Genomic DNA, 21,908 nt, shown 5'->3' with positions numbered 1-21,908 from the left:
ATGGTTAGAATTGCTGGAGCCATGTCAGACTCCAAACCAGTTACAAGTGGCTTCCCACAAGGCTCAGTCCTGAGACATCTCTTGTTCGGTATATATTTCTCGGAGGTACAGGCCAACACGGAAGGACTGTTGCTGACCAAGTTCACAGACGAATGCAAACTGGGCGCCATAATCGACTCTCCAGCCGACACAAGCATCCTCCAAAAGGGCCTCATAGAAACAGACAACTGGTGCCAGAGCCATGGCCTCAAGCTAAACGCCAAAAAGTGTATAGTCATCCTCTTTGGCAAAAACAAAGTGCCCACAAATTACCACATAGGTGGTAATCCATTAAGTACAGAAGAAGTAATTAGGGACCTGGGGACCCAAGTTGATAGCAATCTCTCATTTGACAACCACATGGCCAAAGTGGTTAGAAAAACATTTTATATAGCTCACCTAATCATGAAGGGATTCACATCTAGATCAGGGGAGGTCATCGTGCCTCTTTTCTCATCCCTCATCAGGCCCATAATAGGCTAGCTGCCGAGGCATATTACAAGCTATAGCATAGTTTGTGGCTTACGCACCCCTTTAGCAGTGACACTGAGGTAATCCTGGGTAATATATCATCTCATCCTCCCATCCATTGGTCTTTCTTCTGAACAAACAAGGCCAGTCTGCCTCTCTGCTATACCGGATTTTATTCCACACAGCAGGAGTCTTTTTGGGTGATGAATATATCCTCCAGCACGTCTATTAAATAGCGTGTCGAGGTTTAAGTCTCCGCCTTGTGGCTCTGACGGATCTAGATTTTTGAGGTGAAGCATATTTGAGTACAATGCCCTTTTGGGATGTACCTTACCAGACACCTGCAGAAACTGGAAAGACCCCAAAAGTACCTCACCAAGAGGATCAAAGGGCTCAAACAGATGCCATATGCTGCCCGGTTAAAGAAACTCCAGCTCTACTCAGTGGCATACCGCCTGCTCAGAGGCGATCTGTGCCTGACGTATAAAGCCATGTCCACCCGGAATTAATGGACATGCTGCACCTCAGAAAATCCAAATCCCATCAAGCTACACGCTCGAGAGACTTGAACCTCAGCACTGAAATAAATAGGACATGCTGGAGGGACAGATTCATAACCCAGAGGCTCCCTTCACTCTGGAATAAAATCCCAGTCCAGGTTAGGCAGAGTCCCTCATTGACTCTCTTCAAGAGGAATCTTGATGAGTGAATGGGAGATTGTAGGTTTACCCCAGGTATCACTTCTGTGTCACTGTTAGACAGAGGCAAAATATACTAACCTCTAAAAAGGGCATAGCAAAATTAATTTAAAATGGGTGGAGAAAGCCAAATACACTCTGGCTAGGCTTATAAATGCCCTAGGGCAGATAGCCTAGTATGAACCTATGAACCTTGATGACTGGATGGGAAACCATAAATTCATCCCAGGGGTTCCACCTGTGTCCCTTATTGACACGGGTGACAGGTGCAGACTGAGTTTCTTTTGGGGGGATAAACTCTTGGCTAGGCCTGTAAGGGCCTCAGGGCCATTAGCCTAGTAACCTCCTATGATCCTAGAAAAAACAAGCAAGCTGTGTGGAAATGTTCATCAGGAGTCTGTCTTCCACACATGCACTGCCCTTTTCTCCTGTTACAGGAAAATGGGAGGAAAGTCCCCAAAGAGGTTTTTATCTGCCTAAAAGTTCAAGCAATGCGGTCCTCAAAACACTGAAGATACAACAAAGACAGAGTCTGACTGAAATCTTCAATGGCAAGAATGTTTTGAATTTTGGCACCTGTACGTACATTTTCATACCAGCACATCCTCAAGCTTCCTCAGGCATAAAGAGAGAGTAGAATGTACACAAACCAAAAAGAATCACTGTTCCAATGTTCACCAAAAATACATAACAGATGGAAGAGGCACAAATCCGTGATCCACATGAATTCCTTTATTAAAACGACTCTTCAGTCCAATAAAACGCAGAAACAATAAGTTTGACTATACAGTCCACTAACACGATTACACCAGCACTGCGTTTTCGTTTAAACCACTTCATCAGATGGAGACAATTGCATACCTACACAAAAATCACTCCTTATATATTCATCAAAATAATTAAACAATTAGTTAATTAAAGGGAACAAGATACTTAAACATTTAAAGGGGTAAGACTTATAATACATACAACACATACATTAAAATATATTATAATGGATTCCCCCCACACTGACCTGATACATTAATGGATTAATAAATTAATATTATTATCAAAATTTAATAAAAACTTTATAATAACAATCTAATAAAACAAACTAAATTTTTTAATACAATCAGCTAAAGCATTACAGCTTATGATATCCTATACAACCAACACTTTATAATGTAAACTGATTTTAATACACATTTAAAATATGATAAATATAGAAAAAAATAATAAATAAAAAAACATAAAATGAAAACACTTAAAGCTTAGCTGATCTCAGCTTGAGTACAGGTGCTAAAGAGATGGCATCATTTAGACCTGGAGGTTTATTCGCCTCCAAGGAAAGCTGCCACAACAGCTCTTTATACTCAATCGAAGTTTCCCATATCCCATCTCTTACATCCTTTTCCACTACTTCCAACACAAAGAAGCTAAATTTAGCTTCCTGGCAAATTAATTTATGTTGGTATAAAGCATTATTAGTACATTTTGTTTTTATCTCATAATAATGCTCATAAATTCTATTTTTTAACTTTCTTTCCGATTTCCCTATATAAAATGCACCACAATGATCACACAAACCTAAATAAACTATCCCAGAGGTGTGACAGTTCGCAAAATATTTGCTCTGGATCAGTCTGTCCCTGCTCTCTAAAAAAATTGTTTGCTTAGTACAAATAAATGGGCATTGGGAACCATGCTTTAGCTGGTTGTATTAAAGAATGTAGTTTGTTTTATTAGATTACGTTATTATAAACTTTTTATTAAATTTTGATAATAATATTAATTTATTAATCCATTAATGTATCAGGTCAGTGTGGGGGGAATCCATTATAATATATTTTAATGTATGTGTTGTATGCATTATAAGTCTTACCCCTTTAAATGTTTAAGTATCTTGTTCCCTTTAATTAACTAATTGTTTAATTATTTTGATGAATATATAAGGAGTGGTTTTTGTGTAGGTATGCATTGGTCTCCATCTGATGAAGTGGTTTAAACGAAAACGCAGTGCTGGTGTAATCGCATTAGTGGACTGTATAGTCAAACTTATTGTTTCTGCGTTTTATTGGACTGAAGAGTCGTTTTAATAAAGGAATTTGTGTGGATTACGGATTTGTGCCTCTTCCATCTGTTCTGTATTTTTAGAGAGTAGAATGTACCCAAAAGCTTTCATATCTTGTTTGGATATCTAATCATTTGCAAGATACAGCCTACATAGATATACGCTACTGCAGCAGTAATCTGATGATGAGCATCTACAGAATTAGTGTTTCCAAGTACAGCATTCTAATTTGCAGCACTAAGAATAGGTATCCAAAAACCACTTTTAGGCATCTATGAAGTCAAGCAAAACTGCAGACTGACTATACACTTAAAATCAGTTTATGACCAGTACTGTGACAGTTATGAAGTGAAGCCTATGTTAACTGCTGTGCTCCTCAAATGAAGTTTTGGTAGAGACAGATAAATAAATCTCTATATCGCATGCATGCGTCTATATCACATTATCGAAAGTTTACTTAAACGAATCAATAAAGGTCGAAATTTATTAAGTAAAACATCAAATAATGTAAAAAAAATAAAAAAAAACTATATGGAGTAGGCAGGAGGGCAAGCCCCCCTGCAACCCTCACACCACCCTGCTTAAATTTACCAACTCTGAGACCGCACTACATTGAGGTAAATGGAAATCCCCCCTTACAGAGATTTCCATTTACTTGCACGATGTTCTTCACTTTCGTTACTGTCGTGCTGACAATATTAGACTCGATATTGTCAGCTTACAACAAAGTGAAGTGACTCCGCATGCACATCAAGAATGGAAAGGAGTGCAGTGGTAGAGTCTATATTATAACAACAAATGATCAGATGATTGAACGTTGTTATACTCACCCCTAAATCTCGAAAACTCAAAACAGCGAACAACCAGACAGTGATTTTTTTTCCCCAGGGAAAACAAATCGCTGTTTCCAAAAAGAAAAACACTAAATAAAGTGGGGGGCTTGCCTCCCACACACCCCCTACTTAAATATACCAACTCCAAGCTTGCACTACAGTGGAGGAAATGGCACAACCCAGACAGCCGGCTCAGCGATTTCTTTCCCTAGGAAAAAAATTTGCTGTTCTGAACGTTCGCTATTTTGCCGGTTCGACACTTAGTGTTCGACCTAACAGCGTTCAATCATCTGATCGTTTGCTGACCTAAAGTAAACCCCAGTGGTAAACACTAATGCATCCAGCATTTGGGTCCTCATTTCACTGTTGGGCTGTGTTGCCTTCCAAGAGCAGTATGTTTCACCTCTGTTTATCTAAATGAAAATGGTTTCCAACAACATCCTACAGACATGCTGACAGCTTGAACTGCATGTCTTTTGAATCAATTGTGGGTATGGTCTAAGAGTGCATGCCTGCATATCCTGCAATGGAGAGGTTTTCCATCCAAAACAAGTTCACATTTTTAATAGCCAATATCTGTTGGAAGATGGTCCAACTCCCCCACAACCCTGAACAGTTTAAAGTCAGTTCTGGTTAATAAATGCTAAATACACCTTTGGTACTCGGTTACTGTATTTTGTTTACAAACAGTGTAGTGTCTCATTTGTTCTGGCTGTTTTTTGTAAAGCTGTGTAATAAAGGAATAAAACAATTATACTTCATCCTTTCAGGCAGATTACTGGCTTTGATGCTTGGGCACCTCTAGTGCAAATCACCCCATCCTATCAACATTCACCTGGGAAGCCTATTCGCAACCCAATCCTAACAAAAATTCATGTCTTTCTTCGGGTCTTTAAACCTCGAGTTTAGCAGTTATTCTAATACTTACATTTATTTTATTTTTTATTTTACATTTGTTAACCGGGCTAGTCTAACTGGATACATGTCCATTTTCAGTAGAGGCCCGAGGAGTTAAGCTCCAAGTTAGGACAATAAAATTAATACAATAAAGTATAAGGATACATGAGCAAATATTATATTAACAGTATGCGTAAACAGGTTATCACAGTAAAATGTACAGTGCACGATACAAGAATAAATAAAGGGATGTAAATACAATCAGAGTAGTAAAGAGAAATAAGCAACATAGTTTAAAAAGAAAAATAGAGTTGCTTAATGAGTAGAGTAGATGGGTTAGGCAGAGTAGAGTATACAGAGACACTATGACTAGTCAGGTTTAGAGCACTGACATAACCAGTGTGTTTTCAGGAATACTTTCAATTTGTTTTTGAAAGAAGATAATGAGGAAAGTATGGAGAGTTTGTTTGGAAGGAGGTTCCAGGCTTTCCTAACTATATTAGAGAAAAGGGAGTCGCCGGCTTTGTTGTATGTTTTAGTGCTATGTACTAGAAGTTTCTGAGAAGACCTTAAGGATTCTAGGTTTTTATACGGGGTGATTAGTGTCGAGAGAATAGGTGTTTTTGAAGGTTTGTAAAGAGTGTTATGGGCTATAGTTAGCTGATGGAATGTAATTAGATTTTGAAGTTCAAGCCAACCTAGCTGTTTTAAATTAAGGCAGTGATGGGTTCTAAAAGGATTACCAGTTGCAAATCTAGCTATATTGTTGTAGGACATTTCCAATTTGTTGAGATTATTTTTGAGAGGTTAGTAAAAATGGATGACACATAAAGTAGAGAAGAGATTAGATGAGTGTGTGCTATTGTAGTTCGAGCTGAAGGTAGGAGAAAGGATGTTATCCTATAGAGAGAGCCTAGCTTTTTATTGACTGTTTTTATAGTATTGTTAATATGGATGTCAAAGTTCAGATTATTGTCAATGGTGACTCCTAATAGTTTTGTGGATGGGTCTGGAGATATAATGGTATTATTGATAAAGTTTATTGAGAAATCCAGTGGAGGGCATTTCTTGGTAGGAGAGAAGAGGAGGAGTTTAGTCTTTTTGGGGTTTAGGAGTAGGCATCTATGTGTGAACCATTGCTCAACTGTGTTAAATACTTGTTGGGTCAGATAGAGTAGTTCAGAAGAGGAGGGGGCTGAGCATATCAATGTAGAGTCATCTGCATATTGTATGCATGTAGCTTGGGGGATGGCAAGGTGAAGATCGTTGATGAATATGGAAAAAAGTAGAGGTCCAAGGATGGAACCCTGGGGGACTCCAAGGTTGACAGGGAGATGAATAGATAGAGACTTGTGCCATAGTACGGCCTGTTGTCTTCTATCCAGGTAGGACTGGAACCACTTAATAGAGGATGTATCTAGTGACAGGGATTTTAGTATTGTGATGAGAATTTGGTGATTTACCATGTCAAATGCTTTCGACAGGTCAATGAAAAGGGCAGAAGAGAGTTTGTTAAGGTTGCGGTTGTTAATACAGTCTGTGAAGGAAAGAAGGGCAGTTGTAGTGCTATGTGAGGGTCTAAAACCATGTTGACAATTTGCTAGTAGGTTATTATGCATTAGATGATCAAGTAATTGTTTGTGGATGCATTTTTCCATGATCTTTGCCAGAGGTGAGAGAAGGGCAATGGGGCTGTAGTTGGAGAGTTCTGTGGATTGTCCTCCTTTGTGGATAGGGATTATATGGGATATTTTCCATAAACTGGGAATAAAACTTTCAGTAATAGTCCTACTGATTAGGATAGAAATTGGATAGGCAATAGCTTTGGCTGATTGTTGTAAGAATTCAGCAGGTAGTTGGTCTGCTGAGGAGGAGCAGGGTTTTAGTTTCTGTAGAAGGGTTAGAATATATGATGTTAGGACAGGTTGTAAATGAAAAGTAGGGGGTAAGGCTGGTTGTTTGGAAGATAGAGTGAAGTTGTTAGGAGATAGTTGACTGGCTTATGTTTGTATAGCATCTGTAAAAAAGGTCATTGGCTATGTTCATTGGTGTTTTGTGTTCTGAATTTAGAGGGTTTGGAGTAGTGGATTGTCCTGGGTGGAGTAGTTGGTTAATACTAGGCCAAAATGTCTGTGGTTTATTTGTATGGGCTTGTTGGGATTGGAGGTAGTAGTTTTTTTTGTCAGTTATTATAGCTTTCTTAGTTTCATTTCTTAGTTGTCTAAAAGTTTGTTGGTCTATAGGGTTTTTTGTTTTTCTCCATTTTGCCCAATGTTTGTTTCTTACATTAATTCTATGTTTGGTTTCCTTATTAAGCCAAGGAGCATGTTTGGTTTTAGTTCTAACTAGTCTGGTTGGGGCATGATGGTTGAGGATGGCAAGGAAGTTGGAGTTAAAGTAACTTACAGCTTCCTCTAGAGGTATTTTTTTAGGGGTGCCCAGTTGCATGCTTAGTTCCAACTGGAGAAGTTCTGGGTTAAAGTACTTTTTAGACCTTATGTTTTTAATTGATGTTGTGGAGGGTAAACTGATTCTATGTCTGATGATATAGGTAAGAGTATGGTCACTTAAGTCATCAGGGAGGGTTCCTGAGTCATAGTTGTGAGGATGATGGTTAATGAGGATCCAGTCTAATAAAGTTGATTTCCTGTTAGATTTATTTATCCTGGTAGGGGAGGTAATGGTTTGGGAATATCCATAAAGGTTAATATGGTTTGAGGGGAGGCTGCTGCAGAAGCAGGTCCAGTCAATATTTGTGTCACCTAGAATAATGGTTTCTTGGGGTAGGATTTGGGAAAGCCAGCAGAGTATATTTTCCATGGTAGCTATGTTATTTCCAGGAGGTAGATATATACAAATGACATAGATGGATTTGGAATTGTTAAGAAGAAGTTTGGAGATAAGAATTTCAGCATTAGAGTCTATATGTGGTTTGCAGTTATGAGTAGTTAATTGTAAGCTAGGTTTATATAGGATAGCTACCCTTCCACCTTTCTTGGATGTACGGTCTAGTCTCAGGATATTATAACCAGGTGGGATGATTTGATTATCTTTGGTTGAGGGTTTTAGCCAGGTTTCTGTTAAGCAGAGAATATCAAAGGAATATATTTCAGTTAGAGCTTGGAGTTGAGTTACTTTGTTATTTATACTGCGTATATTAAGATGAGCAATTAAACGTGAGTTAGATGGTCTAGAAAGGGCTTGAGTAGGTGATTCTTTGGGGTTGAGGACAGAGATGGGAGCTGTTGGGGGGCCTGGGTTAGGGTTAATATCACCATCCTTTGCAAAGAGTAGTAGGCTTAGATAGTATAGGGTTTTGAACCTACTGTATAGAGATAGACATTTTTTGGCAGTTGAATTGTTAAACTTTGTATGTAGAGTTCTATGATATTTAGGACGTGTGTAATTAGATGAGGATGTAATATTAGCATGACTAAGAAGTACAGGTGTGTATGGAGAGGTGGTTACTTTTTTTGGATAGTTTAGGTTTGGGTCTAGTGGATTCTCAATTGAGGTGATAAGATGTGTAAGGATTAAAGGAGGTAGTAGTGAGAGAGTGACTAGGAATGGGATATAGGTTGGGATGGGTAGAGTTTTCATTACAAGGATAGATATCTGTACTTTCTTGGTAGATGAATAGTAATATATTAGGTGGAGATGAGAGAGTGATTAGGGTAAGATGTGATAGGAGGAGAGTAATGAGAGGGTAAATGTTAGAGGAGTGAGGTAATAGGGGAGTTATTAGGATAGAAAGGAAAACAGTAGAGTTAAGAAGAGAATAAGTGATATCACGGGGGATTATTAGAGAGTACAGGTGAGAGAAAAGAGGTGTGGTTAGAAGGTAATGGAAAGAGGAAGGGGTGTGGTTGGAGAGTCACAGGAATAGGTGTGGTTTAGGAAGTATAAAGGTAGGACCCCTGGGGTGGGTGGGAATTGGGGGTAGGGTGGGGAGCGGAGTGAGCCCACAGGGCAAACAGAGCGGGTAGCAACAGAATACAGAAACAGTTAATGAAAAAACAATCAGGTAGGCTAGTTCTAGTGATAGAAAGGAAAAGAAATAGGGCCTAGAAAGTGTCAGTAGACTATATATGTGCAGGGGAAGGAAGGAAGAGAAGAGAAGGAGAGAGGATGGAGGAGGTGTCAGTGGACAGTAAAATAGAGGTTGGAGGAGGTGTCAGTGGACAGTAAAACATAATTAATTAGGAAAAGAGGCAGCTAATAGCACGTCAGAGACTACTGGATATAAGAAATGGGGTAAAAGGGTGATTTAAGAGAAAAGTGGGTAAGAAAAGAGAAAGTCTGGAATTAGGGCGCCACCTAGCGGGCAAGTCTAGTATAGCTAGTTAGATTGTGAGGTAGTAACAATGGAAGATTAGAGATTAGAAAATGGGAATGAAAAGGAAAAAAAAAAAAAAAAAGGGGGTCTATTCAGGTGGGAGGGAAGAGATTAGTGAAAGGTTATGTAGAAGGGGAAAACACTGGCTGCTGGCTGTCCTAGCTCAGGCCTGGGTATGACATGTAAAAATTGGTACAGGCACTAGAGAGTCTTTTATTTTGGATTTATGATGTTATATCACATATATATTTATGATGTTATATCACAATTATTCAAAACATGAAACTGGTAACTGCGAAACTGTGGTCTTGTTCTGCAGGTTTAAAATACCAAAATTAAAGAAGTCAAAGCTTGTGAAAGTGTAAGCTAAGTTATTATCTTTCCATACCAACTCCATAAAATGTAACATTCCAGACAGTCTAATGCAAAAATCAATCAATAAATAAAGCCATACTCACTACAAAGATTATTACATTATAACTGGCTTCTTAAAAAAATCTAACGCACCATTAAGATTGTCTCATTCGCTATCTGATGACGTGTAACATGCACACTTCAAAGAAACAGCAATATAGTAGTGTTGCAATCTAGAAATAGTGTCCAGTATCGGTTACTAGCAACTACCAAATAAAAATACAGGAAACGTACACTATAATAAATACACATATAGAGTCAATTAAGTATAAACGATTATAACATACCATGATACACACACACACACAGAAATGTAGGAAAGGAACAGTTTCTTAACACAGGCTTTATGTTCTCTGATATATTCCTGCGCAGCTGATCACTGAGCCTGCACTTGTGGCTTCAGTTTTAATAACAGTCTACGTAGACAATACTTGTAACAAGCAAGAGGGAAGTAGTTTTAAAGAACTGTTTGTACAGTCAGAAAGGAAGAGTTTTGCACTTAGGCATTTGGTAAAGCAGAAACAAAAATGATATCCTTACCATAACACTAGATCCATGTTGTCTTCTTCTACTGTCTCAACCTGTGGGTTCCACGGATCCAACTGGATTAGATACAGACTCTGTCAAAACATTCAGCTCCAAAGCTCCTCCTCCTCTTCTACCATAGTGCTTTGTGGACATGAGTCTTCTCAGACTGAATTTGCCCCCTGAAACATGATGTAATAACCCTGAAAGAAAAATAAGCTCCCCAAACAGAGAGGAAAAGGAAAAATGAATAATGGGAGACCAGAGAATCCCAACAAGTCCTTAAAGCTAAAACTAAAAAGGACAATTTGGAGGGGGAGTGGTGGGAGAGATGGCTGAAACAGATGAAAAATGACAACACGGATCTAGCATTATGGTTCATACACAACTTTCATATTTGGTGTTTTCTTTTCAGTCTGTCGGACACAGTACCCAATCAGTCAACTGGTTGGTACTAAAAGGGGAATTCTTTAACACAGTGGAGCCAAAAGTAGATCTAGACCTGGACTGCATGGCAAGTTTGTAATGGGTGTCAAAGGTACAAGTGCTTGACCAAGTTGCAGCTCCGGAAATCTCATTCAAAGGAGCTCAGCTGAAGAAGGCTGTCAAAGAAGCAACTGCTCTGGTATAGTGAGCCTTAGGTTTTGTAGGAAGGGAAAGACATTTGCTGGAATAAAAAAATGAAATACAATTAAATTGCCACTTATTTCCAATTTAGTTATAGAGCAGTAAACAACTTAGCAAACTTTCTGTGATGTCGGTTTTTGTTCAGATAAAACCTGAGCTGAACACGGACATCTAAACAATGAAACATGTATTCCTCTTTATTACTGAAAATGTAAAAAGTAAATGAGAAGCAAGATATACTGATTCAGGTCAGATTCAGATGCCACCTTAGGAACGAAGGATGGATGAGAGTATAAGGAAACCCTGACCTTGAGAAATACCAGATATACGGAAATGCAGGAAGGTGCATGAAACTCAAACTCTTCTGGCTAAGGTAATGACTACCAATGACAATGTGTTCCAAGAGAGAAACTTTAGGTCCACAGTGGCAGATGGCTTGAAAGGAGCTGAAGTCAAGGCTTGCAAAACCATGTTAAGGTCCCAGAAAAGAACAGGGTCCCTGACTGGGGGTTTATGCAGAAAGCTACTTTTCAAAAAAGACTTTTGACAATGTGGGAATTTGACCCACAGTTAGAAATGGCCACCAATTGGACCTTGATGGTAGAGTAACTAGACCCTGAATAGAAAAGACCATAAAAAAATTCAGTACAATATTTAAGGGCACTGAGAAGGTTCCTAGGCATTTAGTGATAGCCCACAAGGAAAACCTTTTCCATTTACTGGTATACACCTTTCTAGTGGATGGCTTCTGAGAAGACAAAAGGATATGCACGACTCTCTTAAGAAAACTTGGGATCGCAGACCATCATTGGAACTGGAGAAACCATGCAGTTAGTTTGAGAAACTTTAGGTTTAGGTGAGATGGGCCTGAGGGATGGGAAATCAGATCAGGAATTGTGTCCAGAAACCAAGGCAAGGCCACAGAAAAGGGAACTCTGTTGGGACCAAAAAGGGAGATGAGAATGATCATTGTTCTGTAAAAGGCAGCTTTCTGTAGAATCTTCATAATTAGGGCAGCTAGAGGAAAGACATATATTAGTCCAGGAGTCCAACCATGCAGAACAGCAGCGTCCATCGGTGACTGTTCCTGTAGAGAAATTAGGGCAAAGTAGCTGCCACATTTTGTGTTGAAAACAGTAGAGAAGAGACTGCAGCAAAGCTGACCTCAACATTTAAAGATCTGAGCTGCTACAGATGCACTGAGAGACCATTCGTAAGGCATCAATATGCTCATGCTGAGGCAGTCTATGAGAATACTGGAACTAACAATAAAAGCTGAGAAGACATTGCTTATTGTCAAACCCTCTCAGCCTCTCAACACAGAAGGTAAAACCAGGTTCCCTTTGTTTGTTTACATACTAGATGACTGACGTACTGCCCATTTGGATGGCTATCACACCCTTTGGGAGAGAGAGAGTCCAGCAAGGCCTGCAAAGCAAGAGGGACTGCTCTCATCTCCAAGACACTGATGTGAAGACAGTTATTTGAACTGGACCAGGTACCTTGCACTGTCTTCCCTTTGAAATGCCCCCAACTCCAGAGGGGAAGCATCCATGGTCAACATGGTCAGGGGATGAGGCAGGATAAAGGGATGTTTTAACACCATGTGATCCAATGTCAGCTACCAGGAAATATGCCATAGATCATTTTTTCTCATGTGAATGGGAAATTCCACGGGGTGCACTGTGAGTGACCACTATATGAATAGTGCTCACTGTAGACCCTAGGCAAGGAAATAAAGGAATGGCAGCAGCCAAGTGGTATGATATACACAGAATAAGAGAAGTCGGTGGGCTTGTTGGAGAGTCAAAACCTGAGGTGCTTGTACTAGAGTTCAATCAGGAAACAGGAAGTCTGGCAAGCTGACTGGTGGTGTCCTGGTGACATTCAATAAATGTAAGCTTTTGAACAGGCTCTAGATTTGAATTCTTGAAGCTGACAGTGAGACCTAGGGACTGGCACCAATGGAGCAATAAATTATTGGCTTGACATGACATCCTTGAAGTTGTGAGAAGCCAATTGTCCAGGTACACAAACACCTGAAAGCCATGCGGCCTGAGCAAGGCTGTTACCACTGCCATACATATGGTGAACACTGAGCAGCTGTGGTGAGACCAAAGGGCAGGGCTCAAAACTAATAATGACTCCCTTCCAGCTAAAAGTGCAGGAACTTCCTGAAATGCCTTGCTATCTTGATGTGATAGTAGGTATACTTGAGATCTACTGAGTACATCCAGCCATCCTTCCTGGAAAGGGGGAGTATGGACTACACTGTGGCAAACTCCAATTAGTTTTTTTTTTGTCATAACAGTTCTGCTTGCATAAGTCCAGGATCCAATGTTGAGTCTGGAGTTGAGCTATCATGAGCTAAAGCTCCCAAGAGAAGGGAGGGAAAAGAAACTCCCCAACCTCAAGTGCTTGGTTCCGATCTTTCAGCACTGGGATGCCTCAGAGCCTGACAACATCACAGCCAAAGACATCAAGGTAGGCACTGGTGCTAAAGCCAACTATGGTGCTGGCTCTGACGGGGTAGCAAAATGGAGCCTGTCCAGGTCCTAGGACAATGAAGCCGAGGGAAGGTCCAATGGAGAAAAGGAGGGTGTAGGATTTGACTGAATAAAAGCAAAAGCTATCAGTGCAGCCTGAAAGAAAACCTCACTGCTAGTGCTAGTCTCAAAAGCTGGTCTAGATCCAAATCACTAACACTCCTGGAAGACCTCGCAGACCTAGATCAAGCTATAGAGAGTCTCCTTGGGTCCCAGTGCCAAAATGGAAGAATCCTGGACCAAAAAGAGGACGTATCAGCCAAAACGGAAGAAGGTTCCAGACAGAACTCAACCAGCATAACAAGGTGAAAGGGGAAAAAAGTTCTACCAGACACTGAAGCTACCAAGTGCCAGGGGTTCGGGATACCTCAACCCATGCAGCTGGACGGATCTGAGGAGGAAGAAAGTGCTGGATCCAAGAAAGCAGGAGATTGGTATCAAAAGGGCACTGATTCCAAATGGGTCCAGAGAGAAGAGAGGAGGAGAGTCTGCCCTCTGCTTCTTTAATACCCTGTCTTTTGGATAGAGCTTTTCTTTTTCTCTGTCTTTTTCTTTACTTCTTTGTTTAACTCACTTTTTTCATGTTTACCTTCCTTCTTACTTTCAGGCCTTTTGGAAGAAAAAGATTAAGATGGCATTCCAGAGGCAGGTGAAGCAGGCATCATACCCTTTAAGATTAGCTTCACTCTTCTGTCAGCAAGAGTGTGGGAACCAAAGCCTGTACAGTCCTTTTACTTTTCCTGTTAAAGAGCCACAACAAGGCAAAAACACATTTATCATGAGCGCCCTGAGGCAGAAGCTTATGCCCACATACCGGGCACTTGCTATAACAGAGGACTTGTCAGTTAACACTACCAACAAGCTACGAGTACAGAGGAACAAACAGTACTATAATAGATAAGCCAAGTCAAAAAATGCAGCATACTAACCAAAAAAAAAAAAAAAAAAAATATATATATATATATATATATATACATACATACACACACATAGATAAATATATAAATAGAAACATTTCTTGGCACATTATTAAACAAAAAAAAAAAACACACCAGAAACGAAAGGGCAAAGGGGTAACAAAAATGCCAACAGGCATGGTACAGAAGAGAACACACAAAAAAGCAGTAATAGAAGGCATACTAAGCTAACAAAACAGTAGCACTATCACTAAAAAAGTGAAAGTACCAGGAGCAGAAATTATAATTTTGAAGAAAATGCAAAGAAATTTCTAGACATTTATCTGAACTGAAGAATGTGTTTGGCATGAATGTCGTCAAATGAGATCTAAGAAGATGCAGCTCCGCAAGGCACTATGGGAGAGGAGGAATGGGAACTTTGGAGTTGAATGCTTTGGCAGTGACAGTGATGGATCTGATCATATCTGTGGAACCCACGTGTTTTGATAGACAGAAATGATAACATCAGATGTTTGCATTTAAAGAGTATCGGAAACAAAGAACTATGTCAGACACATTATGGATAATTAAAACAACCTACTTTAATAACATATAAAGGTAATTTCTTAAAAGAATGGCAAGAGCTTAACCTACTTGTTGGCCTTAAATATAACAAATTAATTCTGAAGTATGAAGAATGTGATGAAAAGAAAGTTCATAGTGTTATAAAACCTAAAGAAACTGAATGTGGATTACCAAATGCAAAACAATTCTGTGTGTTAACTTATTTCCTTCAATGGCTGCCATCCTGAGCCTTTGGATAAAATCAATTTATGTCCGAAAAATTAAAAAAAAATGTCAGTTTCTCTGCACCCATATAAGTCACTAAAAAAGTACAAAAGGCAAGTTGTTCAGCGCATACTAAATTTTACAATGGTCTCCTTCACTACATTTTAAATCTTAAATTGTATTACATAAGTCACAACAAAGAGAGTAAATATGAATTTTGTAGAGTTTCATTACCAGCATTTGCATCTCAGAAACCACTCAAGCTTCACACACACTATGAGCAGTCTTTCAGCTTTGAGCATTCAATCTATGTGACATGGGTGTTGAGATATTCAAAATAAACACAAAAACTATGACAATGTAAACACGTAGTATGTGGACAACATTTGCTATCTCTTTAGGTACACTAAGCAGATGTCCAAATATCAATGCAGTTTTGCCGCTCATCATGTAAGCTTTGAGTTGAACATTTTCAATAACGTGTATGGCTAAGACTCTTGCCACCCCATAGTGGCTTTTTAGGCAAAGTTCAAAGGACAAAATCACCACCGTAACAGGTACAAGCATGCAAAATCTGAAGGTAATGCTACTCAATGCTAGAAGTCTAAAGCTCAAAATGCACTCTCTCGAGGCACTCCTAAAAATGGAGAACATCGATATCTGTGCAGTAACAGACCTGGTTCAAGGCTCCAGAAAGCACCCCTGCAATATCAGGCTACAACTTTTACCACACTTTTTGGCCACCAAACCAGGACCGAAACACTAAAGGTGGATGAGTGTCCATATTCACCAAGGATATTCACACCACCAGGCTAGTTGTCCAACACAATGCATCTGAAATTCTACAGGTGCAACTAACACTAGGTAAGACTGCAATCCAAATTGTAGCTTGCTACAGATCCCCCACCATGCCCCAAGATTCTCAATACACCTTTCTAAACATACTGGAAAATATTAAGATACAACCAAACACCCTAACACTGGGTGATTTCAACTACCCTACCATTAACTGGGAAAACTACTCGTGTACCAACACCTTTCCCCAACGGTTATTGGAATTCATAAATTTCAATGTCCTAGATCAACTAATCCATAGTCCCACCAGGGGCTCCAATATCCTAGACCTGGTCATTACCAACATGGGAAATCGATGCTCCACACCTATGGTCATCCCCTCATTTGGTCAGCTCTGACCATAAGCTAATCACCCTTGACATCCACATCCCTCCTCCAACCCCCAGTAAGGAAACCCCTGTAAAAAACTTCTCCAAGGCCAACTTCATGCTACTCAAGTCAGAAATGACAAACTTCATGACACCCATGCATATGGGAACTGAAAGATCGACTGTTGAATCCTATACTAAGGCACTGTACGAGCACATCCACTCATGCATGAATCGTGCCATCCCAAATAGAACCAAGACACTCTCCCCCAAAAAAAGGAAGCCAACTCCCCTGCCATAAACAAACTTTACAACAAAAGGAAGAAACTGCTGCAGAAAAGAGGAAAATCCCAGGATGCAAAAAAACTCCCTTACCAGCCTCAGTAAGAAGCTGAGATCTCTCATAAAATCCTCCAAAGCTAGTTATGAAAATAAAATTGCCAAAGACAACCACAAGGCATTCTACAGCTATGTCAAGAATCTAAATGGCAATGCTCAGATCTTCTCTGAGCCACAACAGAATGGCATTAAATATACTGATCCCAAGGGTATTGCCAATATCCTGGCATATAGATTCATTGCCAACTTCACCCCCCCTCTCACCCCCTACAGGGCCCAACTCAATACCGAAAGACTGCCAAATTCCGGTAATAATGGCCACACAGGTAAAAACTGCACTCTCCAAAGCTTAGAATACAGCATCAATGGGACCAGACGACATCCTGGCCTGTGTACTATATGAACTACAAAATTAACTGGCACCTCACCTAAGTATCATGTTTAATCATAGCTTCACCTCAGGCTTCATGCCCACTGAGTGACACACAGCTACAGTTATCCCACTCCACAAGGGTGGATCCATCTGGGATCCTGGGAACTCCTGCCCCATCAGTCTGACGAGCCTGATCTGCAAGGCCATGGAACTTATAAACAAAGACATTGGCAACCTTCAAACACTGGATGCCACCCAGTTTGGGTTCGTGAAGGGCCGATCTTGTCTCTGGAACCTGATTGACTTCTACTAATCAGTCTCCAGAGCTGTCGACGAAGGTAAGGCAGTCCACACAGTCTATCTGGACCTTGCCAAGGCCTTAGAAATCATCCCCCACTCTGGAATCATAGATAAACTTACTAAGCTGGAAATTAATCCCTACATCACTCGTTGGGTTGCCAACCGGCTTACTGAAAGAATCCACACTGTAAAAGTAGCGGACTCCAAATCCAGCTCCAGACAAGTGACAAGTGGAGTACCTCAGAGTTCAGTCCTGGGACCGCTCTTGTTTGGCATCTACTTGTCTGAACAAAATTCACAGACGACTGCAAACTGGGAGCCATTACTGAATCCCCAAATGATGTGGATATTCTACAAAAGGGCCTTACAGAAACAGATCCTTGGTTCCAGAGCCATGGGCTCAAGATCAATGCCAAGAAATGTATAGTTATCTCCTTTGGGAAAAAAAACATGTACCCATGAATTACCACATAGGTGGCAGTACACTAAACACCGAAAGTGTGATAAGAAACTTAGGGACACAGGTGGACAGTAGTCTCACCTTCGATAACCACATCACTACAATAGTCAGGAAATCCTTCTATGTGGCACACCTCATCACTAAGGGCTTTTTATCCAGAAAAAAGGAGGTCACTGTCCCACTTCACTCATCCCTCATTAGACTCATTATAGAATACAATGCCCCATTTGGTATGTACCTCTCAAGATATCTGCAACAACTGGAAAGGTCGCAGAAATACCTCACTAAAAGAATCATAGGCCTAAAGCAGTTTCCTTATGCTGACCATCTAAAAAAAACTCCAGCTATACTCTGTCACATATCTTCTACTCAGAGGCAATCTCTGCTTAACATACAAAGGCCATGTCAAACCCAGAGCTGTTGGACATGCTACACAAATCCCAATCCCTCAGAGCCACATGCTCAAGGGATCTAAACCTTGTCATCACATTGAACAAAACATGCTGGAGGGATAGGTTCCTGAGCCAGAGACTCCCCAGACTCTGGAATAGACTGCCCATACATGTCAAGCAGAGCAACTCTTTGGCCCTTTTCAAAAGGAACCTTGACAATTGGATGGGAGATAGGAAATTCACCCTGGGGATCACGTCCATCACCCTGCTAGACAGGGGTCCAGGGAAGTAAATATTGTGGGAAGAAATAGCCAGGGAATTGTTATGGTTAGGCTTGTATAGGCCCTAGGGCCGATAGCCTAGTACCAACATATGAACTTATGTAATGTGGCTGATCAATACTATTGTAAATATGATTGGGGAATATTTGATGCCTACAGGCATCCTAACATGATCCTACAGAAACCCCTGGAGACATCAAGTGGTTTTAATGAGATTTAGTAACAGTTAAAAGGCGATATATTAAGAACTCACAGTTTTCTTTTTATCTGGCATAGTTCAAAACGGATTCCTTCTTACCCCATTTTTTACTGTTGTTTTAAGTGGTATTTAATAAATATGCACTATGTTCACTTTTTTTCCGTAGTTTGTATTTGTGTAATAACTATTTCATTACCTCTTCCTGGTCCAGGGTCACACATTGCTGAAATGCTTGTATTATCTACCGTCTGTAGTTACGCTGTTTCTGAACTTGTTCTATAAATTTTTTCAAAATTGCTTCACCTGGGCTGTACCCACAAATGGTCTATTGTGATCAGTGTACTACCCCAGTAAACTAAGTAACAAATTAATAAAATAAAAATAAATACACTATTTGACATTATGTCTGCAACATATTTCAATATATAACACAAAAATAATGAAAAAAAAAAACACTACTAACCTTGTGTGTTTTTGAATGACGTGATGGCTTGTCTGTAGGGGTTTGGGGCATCTGGTGCATCTGTCAAATTGACTAATACAAGTAACAGTACAAGGCTCTGACTAGCTAGCAAGGAAGATTGATCTTGATGAGGCAGTGGCTTATTTCCAACTCCTCCAAAGGTTAAAACCGCCCAGAGGCCAGCTATAGAAAACAAAGAAAAAAAAATATTTTTCATCTTCACATCCTAAAAAATTGCACTGTACACATAAATGAATTTAAGTCTAAATGCCTTTACTAAAGTCATCATACTCAAAACTTAATTTTTTTTAACTGAATGCTGGATTAAGAATACTGTATTTTTAGAATGCACTATGAGGAAACACAAAGAAAAATAATTCAGATGTCAATGCTAGTTTCAAAAGCTCATTCCAAACACTTGTAGAACATGCCAAAAAAAGCCACAGGATAGCATATAACCCTGCAAAAAAAAAATCTTTAGTGAATGACTACTACATAGAAATAAAGGTAATCTTAAAAAAAAATCAAATCTAGATCCTGAATCATCACTAGATTTTTTTTTATATTTTTAGCAGTTCTACAACTGAGCCATACTACAAATGAAACAAACAAAGGCAAGGGTCACACAAGGTACTATACTGTACAACAAAATGGAATTGGAAAACAAACATAACTCAGTGATATGAAATGTTACAGATGTGCTTACTTTCAGATATAGTCAGTTTACCATGACACCTAGTTACGGTACTTGTAGGACACGCTAATAATTTAAGAACCGAGAGTTGTGTTACCTTTACTAATTTAAGAACCACAACCATATTTTTTCTCTGTACTTCATTCCAAAAGGAAGCATGTGGACAGTATGCAGGAGATATGCTGTAATATGCAATAAGAATCCACCTGGCCATAAGTAAAAACGTTTTTTTTTTCTTGTTTCACTCAGTCTTCATGTTTCATTTTCTGCACTTGTTTGATAGTACTAAATTTATGAAGCACCACAAATTATCACGCTGTAACTCATGTTCATGGCCCTGAAGGTCCACCAATGAAGTCTCCTAGATTCACTCACCTGACACAACTAGTGTCTAAATTATTAAAACTATTGTCAATGCTGAATGCTGCCTTTCTGTGCAGCGGTAATGCTGCATTAGGGCATCGTGAAGTGATGGAACGGTAAAGGTGGGAGCAAAAGGTGGATTTTATAATTCATTACTTTATTATCCAACACAAAATAGAGAAAAATAAGTAGCTGTGAACAGAAAAAAAGAAAAGATTTATTGTGAAAAGAACCTATTAATTATATGGATTTGCAAGAAGGAAAACTGGACTACATCATTCATACATTCTCTGTTACTTAAAAGTAATAGGTAGTTTGAAAAAAAAATTACAATACTTTCATATATGGTGTCATAAGCAGTACCAAAGAACTGAAAGTAAAAGCCTAAAGTAGTGCCAGTGGATGAAGGTGTGATTATTTATATGACACCATAAAATAAACTGCATTGCTGCAAAGAATACATCTGCTAACAGCAGACTGATTTTGAAATGAACAAGTTAACTTCATAGATTTTCCTACAGTAAATAGTAATGCTAAACAATCATTTTTAGAACATGGGAAAGTACATTACTTGTATTCTGGACATTGATATATTTTAAGAGTTACACTAAATAGACAGGTAAGCCAATAAAAGGTTAAATTATTCTTGTTTAAATGCAACAGACTGTGACAACTCACCACTGCCAACCAGCAATCAAGGAGCCTCAATCCTCATCAATCCTCACCACTAGCCCCAGTGGGGGACATACATTGAGAGGATGACAAGTACACATACAGTATTTCCAGATACAGCTCTCTGCATCAAGTGCAATTTCCCTTAAGAGTACACAGAGACCACAATCAGTCCAGGGCTGGTTTCTCCCTCTTTCTCCAGATCCCCAATAAGACTCCCCACTGGCACAGCTACAGAGTTGAGATCTCAGCTGAGTGAGGAAGCCAAGACCTCCAGCACCCTCTCATTCCAAGCAGTGCTTCGTGTCCCTGCCCAAATAATGGACATACACATACACACACACACACACACACACACACACACACACACACACACACACACACACACACACACACACACACACACACACACACACACTTACTTCTTGGAAAGGCTGGCACAGGTTTACTAGCTATGCCCCCTTCTGCCCACACTATAGGGTAGTTTTTTTACTGCCATTAGTCACTCCTTATCAGCTACATTAAGGCCCTTTCGAGGGTACCCAATATACTGAGTGATATTAATAAAAATGGTAGTTTGACCAAGAGCAAGGCTATTAGGAATGGCCCACACAGTGTCACCAAATATGCAAGTACTCTCAAAATTTAAATATCTCCACAGATTAGCCACAATGAAAGGTTTAAATATATTTAACAATAAATAAAAAAAAGACTATATATATTCACAGTGACATCAGAGTTCAAAACCACAGGAAATATTTAAAACAAAATTGCAGGACCAGTATTTTAAGAGGAGGAGAAGTACCAGCATTGTGGAAAAAGGCAGTGGTAATGGTAATACCTAAAGAGGGTAAAGATCCATTGAATCCAGCTTTATACAGGCCCATTTCAATACTAAACCAAGATTATAAAGTGTTTATGTCTATAATGGCTAAAAGAATGGCAAAAGTGAAACCAAAATTGAAAGATATGGATCAGTGTGGTTTTGTGGAGGGCAGTCAAACAGCTGACAATATTAACAGAACAGTGATAATCCAGAGGGAAGCAGAATTTAAGAAAGTACCACTTTTATTGATGGGTCTTGA

General features: G+C 39.5%; 1 protein-coding gene across 1 annotated transcript in view; it reads right to left on the bottom strand.

Moving 5' to 3' along the window:
- Positions 1-21,908, bottom strand: part of DYM (dymeclin) — a gene marked incomplete in the record, with an annotated part of 2,754,049 nt that overhangs the window by 1,518,828 nt on the left and 1,213,313 nt on the right. Inside the window, 1 exon segment of the mRNA XM_044081708.1 lies at positions 19,095-19,277. Coding sequence (XP_043937643.1) covers positions 19,095-19,277 — 183 coding nt within the window.

This window comes from Protopterus annectens, chromosome 1.part1 (genome assembly GCF_019279795.1).
Source record: "Protopterus annectens isolate FY-2018-M chromosome 1.part1, PAN1.0, whole genome shotgun sequence".
NCBI lineage: Eukaryota > Metazoa > Chordata > Ceratodontiformes > Protopteridae > Protopterus > Protopterus annectens.
This window is presented reverse-complemented; position numbering and strand designations above follow the sequence as displayed.